This window comes from Camelina sativa, chromosome 5 (genome assembly GCF_000633955.1).
Source record: "Camelina sativa cultivar DH55 chromosome 5, Cs, whole genome shotgun sequence".
Taxonomy (NCBI): Eukaryota; Viridiplantae; Streptophyta; class Magnoliopsida; order Brassicales; family Brassicaceae; genus Camelina; species Camelina sativa.
The window spans coordinates 34046243-34058344 of record NC_025689.1 but is presented as its reverse complement, the minus strand read 5'-3'; the positions used below and the strand labels follow the sequence as shown (position 1 = coordinate 34058344).

At 34.1% G+C, this 12102-nt stretch overlaps 2 protein-coding genes across 3 annotated transcripts; both read left to right on the top strand.

The window, feature by feature from the left end:
• LOC104788494 (homeobox-leucine zipper protein ATHB-12-like) lies at positions 822–1868 on the top strand. The gene is made up of 2 exons (XM_010514265.2): positions 822–1270; positions 1402–1868. Exons 1-2 carry the CDS (start codon positions 911–913, stop codon positions 1768–1770), a joined length of 729 nt encoding a protein of 242 aa, XP_010512567.1. The 5' UTR covers positions 822–910; the 3' UTR covers positions 1771–1868.
• LOC104788493 (cytochrome P450 78A9) lies at positions 9859–11937 on the top strand. 2 transcript variants are annotated; one of them, XM_019246194.1, is made up of 3 exons: positions 9859–10403; positions 10598–11083; positions 11227–11937. In XM_019246194.1, exons 1-3 carry the CDS (start codon positions 9915–9917, stop codon positions 11854–11856), a joined length of 1605 nt encoding a protein of 534 aa, XP_019101739.1. In that variant the 5' UTR covers positions 9859–9914; the 3' UTR covers positions 11857–11937. The 2 variants fall into 2 exon arrangements, with proteins under 2 accessions (XP_019101739.1, XP_019101738.1); XM_019246193.1 differs by having other exon boundaries at positions 9859–10415; positions 10610–11083; positions 11227–11936.

Sequence of the window (12102 nt, the reverse complement as noted above, 5' to 3'; positions counted from 1 at the left end):
AAAGTCACGTTTAAACGTGTTTCACGTAACCGGCTTCCAAACTCCAAAGGATGGCGTGCGAGTGACGACAAATTAATTCTCAAATGAAAACGAAAAATATTTAAATCATTCGTGATGTATTCTAACACCCGTCGAACATCCTAATATGTGAACGTGGAATCTCGTTACACAATCGAATAAAATTTATTGCTTAATAGATCTGACTTTCTCTCTCTCTTTCGTAATGATTATCTATCAAATATTATCTTGACTACAAAAAGTATCACAAGGCATTGGCATCACATGTCAAATGATGAAATATATGTTGTTGGTGCATGTTAAAACATAGTACAATGATTTAAAATACCTTTTAATTTCTACTCTTTTAGTTATTTTAGCAAACGGTAGAAGATGAATCTAGCTATAATAAGATTGCTAAACACGACTTGAACGATCACTTAAATAGTTATATGTATAGTAATCACGTCCATAAAATGATAATAGAACATATGACAACAGATTTAAATCTTCAAAAGAAAAAAAGTTGGGAAAATATTATCACTAAATAGTTAGATGATTAGTTCACATCGAAATGAAATACGACTTAAACTGAAAGAGACCTGAGACAATTCGTGTCGAGCCACAAATTTTGGACCTACTATAATTTTTAGCCCGTTTGTTCCACAATATTTGCAGGGTCTTACTTAATGAATTTTTTTGGTCTTGGTAAAATAATTAATGAAATTTCCAAATCAAAAATAATAATAATCTGAGGCCCTACACTACAAAGCACACACAGTAACAACTCCCACATATATATAAACCGGCCAATATGAGCAACACAGAGATTCCAAAGAAGAAAAGAAACAAATAATTCCAAAACCTTCTCTCCTAATCGCAATCAAGAAACTTGCAAGATCTTGTAAAGACCATGGAAGAAGGAGATTTTTTCAATTGTTGCTTCAGCGAGACTAATAGTGGCATGACCATGATGATGAATAAGAAGAAGATGAAGAAGAGCTATAACCAGAAGAGGTTTAGCGAGGAACAGATCAAGTCACTTGAGCGTATATTTGAGTCTGAGACGAGGCTCGAACCTAGGAAGAAGGTGCAGGTAGCTAGAGAGCTAGGGCTGCAACCAAGACAAGTGGCTATATGGTTTCAAAACAAGAGGGCTCGTTGGAAAACAAAGCAACTTGAGAAAGATTATAACATTCTCAGAGCCAGTTACAACAATTTGGCTTCACAATTTGAAATCATGAAGAAAGAAAAGCAAGCTTTGGTCTCTGAGGTACATAATGATTCTATTGTCATCTTTATCTTTAATAGTTATGATATTTTTTTGAAATTATAAACAAGAATATATGAATAATAACTATATTCTTTTATCTTTTTGGATATTAACTAATCTCTATTTTGCAGTTGGAGAGACTAAAAAATGAAGAGATACATAAGCCTAAAGAAGAAAGGGATCATGAGTGTTGTGGTGAACAAGGGGTGGCTCTAAGCAGCAGTACAGAGTCACATAATGGAAAGTGTGAGCCAGAAGTGAGGTTAATAAATCAAGGGATTGTTCTGTGTAATGATGATGATGGTGATAACAACAACATCAAAACAGAGTATTTTAGGTTCGAGGAAGAGACTGATCATCATCATGAGCTCATGAACATTGTTGAGCAACCTGATGATAGTTGCTTGACATCTTCAGATAATTGGGGAGGTTTCAATTCTGATTCTCTCTTAGACCAATCTAGCAGCAATTACCATAATTGGTGGGAGTTTTGGACATAAAAAAACATATAAGAAAATAGAAACGTGATTAGAAGAAAGAGTGTGAATAGTTTTTGTAGGTTATGTAATAAGAAAAATCAATTTTCTTTTAGTTTAAATCTTGTTTCGATCTATGTATTTGCTATGTTCAATAAGCTAATATTATAAGTAGTAAAGTCAAAAACACTTTCACATTAAAGTAAACAAACTAGATAACTGAAGATGAGCTTCAAGAAACTATTGAGTAGAAGAAAAAAAAAAAGTACCTTATGATGAGATGAAACATCACCAAACAGAGTAATAATAGTCACACTTGCAAGAGAGTTTCAAGCGCATCGGTTTTACTTTGTAACTCAGAGTAAGAAGAGAACGCTGGTTGTGATTTTCTCTTCTTTAGCCGAGTTTGATGTACTTAATCAACCTACCAAATCTCATCACAGTGTTGGGTTAAAGATCGATCTTGTGATATGCTCATGAAGATTGTGAATGATTCAAAATGTTACTTAACTGAGATCATATCTTTAGCCCTGAGGTAGTAGTTTTGGCGTATGGTGTTCCAATAGGGATGAGTCCACAGTGAGAGTGAATGTGTATTTCATGTCGATGAGTCTTTGGAAAAGAGTTTGATGAGGCAATCATCAGATAAAACTTTCATCGCGATGTAAGAGATGGGACGGTGATTAATGTAATCTAAACGGTAATAAAGATTACGTAGGACCGCAACAATCATCAAATTTAATTGATAAACGGTTTATCATAAACCGCCGGTTTAAAGTTGCATAAGTACCGGGGACTTTAAATCTCCGTTAACGGGTATTGGGCCTATTTAAAATGGGCTTTTATTTCTTTATTTTATAAAACTGAACCCAACAACTTTGAAACCTAACCCCCCCTTCTGGCTTCTATGTTCGGGTTTCTACTTCTCCTTCTCCTTCTATAGTTCTGTGGAATGTTATGTACTTCTGTTTGGATTTGTTCTTCTTAAATAATACTATAACAGAGTTGGCACACTCAAAGAGATTAAGTGATAAGGCGTATCAGTTCTATTTTTCTTTCTTTTTTGTCTCCGGATCAATTCGAAATCTTGGACTAAATTAGGGATACGTAATAAAATATGAAAACCACTGTTAAAAAAATCTAACCTTACACATACTGACCTGACAAGACCTTTACCCTTAATAGAAGAAAATATTAAAACCTTTATTGAATGAGAATAATATACACAAATTATTATTGGTGGGTGGGGAATGAGCAATTTTAGCCTCCTCTAGTAATCCAAAAGAATAATTATTACATGCACGCATATGTAGTATATTTTGTTTTGTTGTTTAATCAGGATGTAGATTGATTGGTTATTTCTCTACTTTGATAAACTCCAAAGTTTAAGATTCTTTGTGTTATTTTTCCTTTTTCTTGTTTTTTTTTGTTTGCTTTCTCCTAGTGACAAAGACTGTCAAAAAGTTTATGATTCAACTCCTAGATTCGACATCATGTTGTTTATATTTAAACTTAATTTTCATAGCCCCCGAATATGTATGACTCGGTATTAAATATTGTCATAACCCGCGAAAAATATATTATATTGTAACTTATAATACATACATATGTCATCACTGGTGGTCTTGTCTAAACTATAGTGAAGTTCGATAGTATGTCGACATTTGTAGATTTCGATTGTATGTAAATCTCTCTTGTCTTATAATCAGTGATGAATTTGTTGAAGACATATGTCAATAATATGTGCAAACAGTTACATGCAGTTGCTTGGGATATAAGGAGAGCCACACATACTTACTTGTGTATAAGTTGCGCCTATGGCAGTATCGCACTATGCGTTTGACTTATAACCACATTTATCAAAAATTCAGAATCAATCTTCATATCTTCACGCAGAGACCGAATCTGAACCTAAAAAGCATGTGACTTAGGAGTGGAACTGTGGACTCTTAACTTCTCGTTCTATACACAACCTCTATACAGTGTACATCTCGATTTGCAAATGGGAATGTCAACTTCCTCCAGTACTTGCCTCAAGAAGTTGACCTATATACTATATATCTCTATATATAAAGGTAGACAAACAGTCAACAAACAATTCAAGAAAAAGGTGATCACACAATAATAGATACGATCCACAATATTAGTTTATAAAAAAAAGTGATGGAACTAGCTTAATGAAAACAAATGAATTATATCAATTTTAGCAAATGTTTGTTATTTTTTTTTGACTAAATATAACAACTTCGATATCATTTTTTCTTACTTAACTTAAAATTTTACATATAGTTGTTTTATATGTGAAGCTAAATCAAATTAGTGGTATTTATATACAGTTTTTTAGCTTAAGATAAATAAAAATGAAAATCTAAAAAATGCTCTAACTCTATATATTTCATCTTTCACTAATAAGTTTAGCGAAACATTATATTATGGATTATTTGTTTCGTCAAGTCAAAACTTCACATCATAATAGTGGCAACATAAGAATTAATGTGATCCATAAACATCTGAACAAGTGTAGACTTCCATATATTCTCTCATAATATAAATAAGTATTTTGGAACTATTGCAGAACCTTTCTGAGTGTTGACCAATTATATCTCACACACACACACACACACACACACACACAATGGAAATAAAGCGATTAAAAATATCTTTGATTATTGATTAACATTCATATAGAGAATCGAATATATTATCATTCAAGCTAATAAGCAAAAGTGGGTTAGGTCATCGAATATATATATATGCTCATTGAGATTGAGGTAATAATTAATGCGTGAACAAAAAATAATACTCCATTAATTATGAAATTTTCATTTGCAGTATTCTTCAGTACGTATTTCTCATTCTTCTCTTATTTGTCGTTAAGAGTAGTCAATAGACATTTTAAGTCGGTCATATGTTACGAAAATCAATGATCTGTTGAATTGTACGGTGCGCGTGTATTTAAACATGGGTTATAGATAAGTATGGTCTTAAGGGAATACATGCACCCTAAATCAGTTATCAAAAAGTACTAGATTTTAATTTTTTTTGACCGGCAAAGTAAAATCAAATCAACAGATTATTCGATAAATCTAGGATATACGGATATAGTATTCCCACATAAATTGGGCAAATCGATTGGCAATTAATATTAATCTATGCAAAAGTATATATAGGCTATATCCAACTTTCTAAAGTACAAGGATGCTGTGTACCTAGCTACGACGGTCCACTGAGGTACCATATGAAATAAATAAAAATTAAAGTTAAATTACTCTTTGAAAAGCATGGTTCATGGTTTAAATAGTTTAATTAATATCCTAATCATATGATTATGTAATCATATCTACCAACGGATTAAGGTATCAGTGCAAATTGCTCGTAGATTTTAGTCGTCACCTTTTGTAAAATGGATCACTATACATATTTGTAAACTATATAGCGTACCCACCACCATCACCAGTTGGATTATAATTTTTGCTTCTTCTGCATCTTTTATGCTATAGTGTCTTAATCAATTTATGATGAGTTATTATGGTATCTATTCTATCTACAATATATATATTTAAAACCCCTCGATTTATAGTGGTAGTTTTGTAATCAACATGAACCAATATTAATCTACCTTAACATAGATGTGATTATAACAAATGGTGGCACACTTGCATATACTAAATAATGGTCCAGACCGAAGATGAATTTAACTAAACAGAAAACAACATGTTATAAGAATTTGCCCCTTCTAATAGGGCAACGAACATACATTATTTATCATGTAACGTTAAGTTCTCGATAAACAGATGTGCCGCAGCCCCCTAATAAGTAATAATATGACTTATCATAGTCATCAAATGACAAATTTCAGACAATTGTTATAATGTCTTCCCGTTTTTAGAGAATGACAGAACACGTTCGTTTAAAATGTAATTTTGTCCATATATTTCCATATTAGTTTATGGTAATTAATTATATAGAATTACCAAATTTTGCTCGTAGATATCACCTAGAAGAAACCATGTTCTCTCAATATTTTCTAATTATGAATCATATTTGTTAATAGGGTGGCAAGTTGCAAACTTTATTTTCTATCCTTCTGGCCTCACCTGATTAGTACAATTTCACTTTTTCTTGACTAGCTTCCATGCATTTACTATGTCTACTAAAATTTTGTCTATTGATAATGCAACTTGCTCATTCGGAATGTGATGATATATCCGATCGAACATGGACGATCGAGAACAAATTATTTATGTTACTCTTAAACTGGTCGTAGCTGATATAGTCCATATTAAATATATCAATGTTGATTCTGTTTTTCACAAGACAAAAATAGATGAAAAAAACTTAGGCTTTGAATGGTTGTATAGTCTGCTCCGGACCGGACTAAAATTGGATTAGTCCACATTTAATTTACCATTTATCATTGTATATCAGTATGCATTGTTGCATACTAAAAATCTCCATACTAGTATGCATCTAATCATATAACTCCATACCAATGTAAATTCACGGTTAGTTTGCAGTTTTCATTCCACTCCTTAAAAGCTTCATACCATTATAAATTTCATATTAATTTTCTCCATACTACAGTCCAATATTTTGCATACCAAAATAGTGATATGCATTATTCGGTCTACACCATACTGTACAACCATTCAAAGTCTTAGTACTTGTTAACTAGATCAATGGTTAGGCACATCTCATACTACGATCAGGAAATCCTGACCGCTGATAAAAAGCATTGACAAGTACTTACTTAACAGTTACAACGAACCAAATTACGGGGACCAGGTGGATACGAGTCATGTGACTTGTCTGATTCCTAACTAGACATTTATGCCCCTCCCTCAAGTTGTCATGGGTCGAATCCTTCTATCATAGAGTTTGGGTATCTTGGTAATAAACACTTTCGAAGAAGACACGCCAAGTGCGCATTTTTAAATTGACCCACCTACTGCAAGAAGCCAAGAACCACGACGATCAAGCTCGTGGGACGTTTCGCATGAATCTAGCACGTGGCTAATTAATAAGCGAATGTTCGTGTGATTATTGATATAGGAAACGAGATCCAACGGCTAAAGTTTAGGAAGTGCAGTTGTGTGCATCGCACCACCCCCACCACACCATATCTCAAACCGACAATGAAATCCACATAATCTATTTGTTGCCGAAAAAGAACGTCAAGGTATATTTGTGTCCTAAGCCCTTACCTAAAGGTCAATTACATTGTTCTTTAATCTTTATTAAATAAATTTATTTATTTATTTGTTAATCTCTATATAACTATATTAACCATTTGTTTTCTGTTTGGTGTCTGTTGGACATTTAATTAAATCGCAATTTGTTGAAATTAATAAATATATACATGTAAATAACATTATTTGTTTTTTTTTTTTTTTTTGAATTCAAGCTATGAATAACAAATTAGAATCTTCATTCACAAAACTATTTAATATGGAATCTTTCTCTGAATATAGGAATATACTAAAATATAGTAGTTCTTTTTCAATTTCTACACTTGATTAAATGTCGCTTTCTACTAGTTTTTGAATATAATCAAAGAGACCCATGCTATTAATTCGAATTTTAGCACAATTAGCGGATATGGTCTGACCATCGGTTTATGAAATACGAGAAACTAACTTGACGAAAAATGACATTTCAGTTTTATTTTATGTAGTGTTTAATTATAGTCTTGTAACTATATTTAGGATGTCGGAATTCGGAAATGTGACAATGTATTGGACCATTGGTAATTGAGTGTATATATATATATATATTAATTAGAAGACCAGTCCTAGATAAACCTATGCTAAATTCAGATGACAGAGTTATAATGTTTTCTATTGATTTGTTTGGAGTGATTAGAGAATACAATTTGGTCGTTTAAAATAATATTATTTCTTAGTTCATATAATAATGCGGACAAACCATTGTTCAAGTCCTTGATTGCCCCCCACGTCTTCGATAAGAAAAATAGGTTGAAAGGGTCAACAAGTTCGTTGATAACTTGAAATGATTAAGCTCTTGGAATAGTATACTTAATTCGAACTATATATATATATATAACGAATTATAATAAGATAGTTGATTTTATATTCATAAACCTTGATCAAGAGCAGTTAAATGTTGATTTAGTTACATTCGACTTGAACTTTGTATATATATGAATTCTCTGTATATTATTATAACGTTATATGCTTAGTATCTTCTAAAAATCCTCTGAACAGTTGACTTCTATGATATAAATCGATTATCGAGCAGTCTCACAAAGGAATTTATATAATTACATAATATTATATTTTTCTTTTTTTTGGGCCAACAATTACATAAATAATTTAAGAGAGCTCTCTTCGATTACAACGTCGTCCAAAGGATTATACAAAGCGTTAGTGTCACGCGCCCTAACTTAACCTGCCATTTTACACATCCCTAGCGCATGGCATTGGCGGCGCTAGTAGCCGTTATATCTCATTTGCCAACGACGCAACTCAACAACGGTTATGATTTGTCTTCTACATTTACACTTTATTGTTTCTTTTTGGTGACATATTTAATAGATTAATTAACATCAATAAAAGTATACACTTCATATTACGAAAGAAAAGGTTTTATAATGCATAAAAACGTTACGATCATGGAAGATATTATTCTTAAATGTTCAACATGCTTACTGTTGGTAAATGAATAAATATATAGTACTGCAACCGTGCAACATACAGATTATATTATTGTTGTTCTTATAGAAAAAATCATCAAGTACCAAATATTAAAACTTGATGTCGTATGCTATGATCGAATATATATATTAACTTGCACCGAGAGTTGCGTATTTAGATATGCATTGTAAGTAAAAAAAGTAAAAGTTGTTTTTGACAGCACACTCACTTGAAATTAATTCCATAACAAAACTATGACGCTAAAAACTGTAAAAATGGAATTTTTTAGAAAACTATACGAAATATGGATATATATAATTTACACAAGGTACGTAAGTAAGCTAACAAATACAATGAATTCACTCTGAGTGGGTCTATCAAGTTTCATCAGTTTTATTTAACGGCCACGAGAAGTTAAGTTAATTACTATATGCATTACTGTCATTGCAATTTACACCTCTCGATATTACGTTTTTAAATTTGTAACTGATTTTGTCAATAATTTCTCGAAACGAAGATTCGTTTCACAGTCAAAATCCATCTTACATATAGAAGAGGAAGACGAAAAAAACCCCGAGCATACCTTTTGTTTTATTAAAGGATAAGTTTTGTAAGTGGTGTGAAATCTTAATCACTTTAAAATTTTGCACTTTTATATTTGATGTGTATTTGTCTAATAGATTGGTGAATAAAAGAGCCTATTAATTCATTGCATTTAATCAACTTTTTTTCTTGTGGCTGAAAGGACTCGCTTTTCTATAAAAAAATATCCTAAATAAATTTGGTTTATGTTTAATCAAATAAAATATTTATCATAATCAAATACAACATTTTCGGTAAACTTTAATTAAACAAAGATTTGATACATTATCATCAATATACGTTGCATATATTAATTATTATTATTATTGTCTTTTACATCTGAAAATAAATCAAAATAGCGGTTCTTGAAAACACATAAATACAATATTTAGCATTTCTGTAGCTAATATGAAAAAAATCAAATGATAAAACAGACTTCCAAATTCAAATTTTATGTATAGTATATATATTTCAAGTGAGCAAGCAAACGAAAACTTGCCCATAAAATCAAATAGAAAGTACAATTAAGAGTAAAAAAGAATGAAGTACACACAAAAGAGTATTATTATTTAGCATAAAATACAACATTCCCCTTCAAATATTAAATTTTAAGTTTTTTTTTTTTTTTTGTCAACCATTGGGTCACAACAGGCCGGCCCATTAGCCTAATCCCTACATTCGTAAGGAGTGGGATTCGATCCCTGGTGTGATGGTGCCTTGTGCATTAAGGACTTACCTTTGGCCACTGCACTAAGGTCACTTCACATATTAAATTTTAAGTTTATAATTATTTTTTTAAAAATTAACAAGAGAGGATTCTAACTTTTTGTTCTGTATAAATACCTGAAGGCACCGTTTCATCTTATAAACCCCACAGCAAATAAAGACACTCTCCTTTCTCTCCCCATCTCTCTCTCTTTTTCCTCTGTTTCAATGGCCACTGAGCTCGACACCAGTAGCTTACTTTTAGCCCTCTTGTCCAAATGTAGCCTCCTTACTCAAACCAATCTCGCTCTCTCTCTTATCGTAGCCTCCCTTGCTTGTCTCGCCGTCTCTCTCTTCTACTGGTCTCATCCCGGAGGACCCGCATGGGGAAAATACTTCTCCCATCGCCGCCACCAAACCAAGGTGATCCCTGGACCAAGAGGCTTACCTTTTATCGGAAGCATGTCTCTCATGTCAAACACTCTTGCTCACCGTTGCATAGCCGCAACGGCAGAGAAGTTCGGAGCCAAAAGGTTAATGGCGTTTAGCTTGGGAGAAACTCGCATGATCGTAACTTGCAACCCTGATGTAGCTAAAGAGATTCTCAACAGTTCTGTTTTTGCTGACCGTCCGGTTAAAGAATCAGCTTATTCCCTCATGTTTAACCGAGCTATCGGTTTCGCACCTTACGGCGTTTACTGGCGAACCTTGAGAAAGATCGCGTCTAACCAGCCCGAAACAGATCAAACGCTCCGAAAAGCAAAGAAGCGTGATCGCGAATCAGATCACAACGTGTCTCGCGAAACAGAGTAATACCGAAGGTCTCTGTTTTGCACGTGACTTGATCAAAACGGCATCACTTAACAACATGATGTGCTCTGTTTTCGGTNTACTGGCGAACCTTGAGAAAGATCGCGTCTAACCATCTTTTCAGCCCGAGACAGATCAAACGCTCCGAAACGCAAAGAAGCGTGATCGCGAATCAGATCACGAGGTGTCTCGTGAAACAGAGTAATACCGAAGGTCTCTGTTTTGCACGTGACTTGATCAAAACGGCATCGCTTAACAACATGATGTGCTCTGTTTTCGGTAAAGAATACGAGCTTGAGCACGAGCATGAAGAAGTCAGGGAGCTTAGTGAATTGGTTGACGAAGGTTATGATCTACTCGGAAAACTAAACTGGACCGATCATCTCCCGTGGCTCTCAGAACTTGATCCTCAACGTATCCGGTCTAGATGCTCAACTCTCGTACCGAAAGTAAACCGTTTCGTGAACCGGATTATCTCTGACCACCGTGCTCAGGCTCGTGACTCGCCTAGTGACTTCGTTGACGTATTGCTCTCTCTCGATGGTCCGGATAAATTATCCGACCCCGACATGATCGCCGTTCTTTGGGTATGTACACGTGACGTGGCTTTTCTTACAAGAAAACATTTTTATTTAGGTTTCGGATAATTTAATATGCCATTTTAAGTAATACTGTACGATGGATGGAACTAAAGTATTTGCAATTTGTGGGTTTTTTTTTTTTTTAATAGGAGATGATATTCAGAGGAACTGACACGGTGGCTGTTCTGATCGAGTGGATTCTTGCTAGGATGGTCCTTCATCCAGATGTTCAATCGACGGTCCACAGAGAGCTTGATCAGATCGTGGGGAGATCAAGAGCTGTCGAAGAGTCTGACGTGGCGTCTTTGGTGTATCTAACGGCTGTGGTGAAAGAAGTCTTGAGGCTTCACCCGCCAGGTCCATTACTCTCATGGTCCCGTTTAGCAATCACAGATACGACCATCGACGGTCACCGTGTTCCGGCGGGGACCACCGCGATGGTGAACATGTGGGCTATAGCACGCGATCCACAGGTGTGGGAGAGTCCCTTGGAGTTTAAACCCGAGAGGTTTGTAGCCAAGGAAGGCGAGGTTGAGTTCTCGGTTCTTGGGTCGGATTTGAGGCTTGCACCGTTCGGGTCGGGTCGTCGGATCTGTCCAGGGAAGAATCTTGGTTTGGCCACCGTGACGTTTTGGACTGCGACGCTTTTGCACGAGTTTGAATGGCGACCACCGTCCGATGAAAAGACCGTTGACCTGTCCGAGAAACTGAGGCTCTCGTGTGAGATGGCTAATCCTCTTGCTGCTAAATTACGCCCCAGGCGCAGTTTTAGCGTGTGATCCTTCAAGATTATACACAGATACACTGGTTACTAAAGTGAAGAAATTAGTGTGAGGCAAAAAAAAAAGAAAAAAGAAAAAAGAACAAACAAGGTGAAGCATACAAATAAAATAAAAATAAAAGATACAAATAAAATAAAAGGTAAAACATATCAAAAAGAAAAGAAAAGAAAAGAATGGTTATGAAGTTTTATACTTAAACTAACATCTTGATACGTATTACTTAAAAAAAAAAAAAAAAAAAAA

What these genes read in the sequence shown, in the direction of transcription:
- LOC104788494 (XM_010514265.2), top strand. Translation starts at nt 911, where the DNA reads ATGGAAGAAGGAGATTTTTTCAATTGTTGCTTCAGCGAGACTAATAGT. An exon ending in AGCAAGCTTTGGTCTCTGAG is followed by an intron (nt 1,271 to 1,401) that starts GTACATAATGAT and finishes TCTATTTTGCAG; the next exon opens with TTGGAGAGACTAAAAAATGA.
- LOC104788493 (XM_019246194.1), top strand. Translation starts at nt 9,915, where the DNA reads ATGGCCACTGAGCTCGACACCAGTAGCTTACTTTTAGCCCTCTTGTCC. An exon ending in ACTGGCGAACCTTGAGAAAG is followed by an intron (nt 10,404 to 10,597) that starts ATCGCGTCTAAC and finishes ACCTTGAGAAAG; the next exon opens with ATCGCGTCTAACCATCTTTT. An exon ending in ACATGATCGCCGTTCTTTGG is followed by an intron (nt 11,084 to 11,226) that starts GTATGTACACGT and finishes TTTTTTTAATAG; the next exon opens with GAGATGATATTCAGAGGAAC.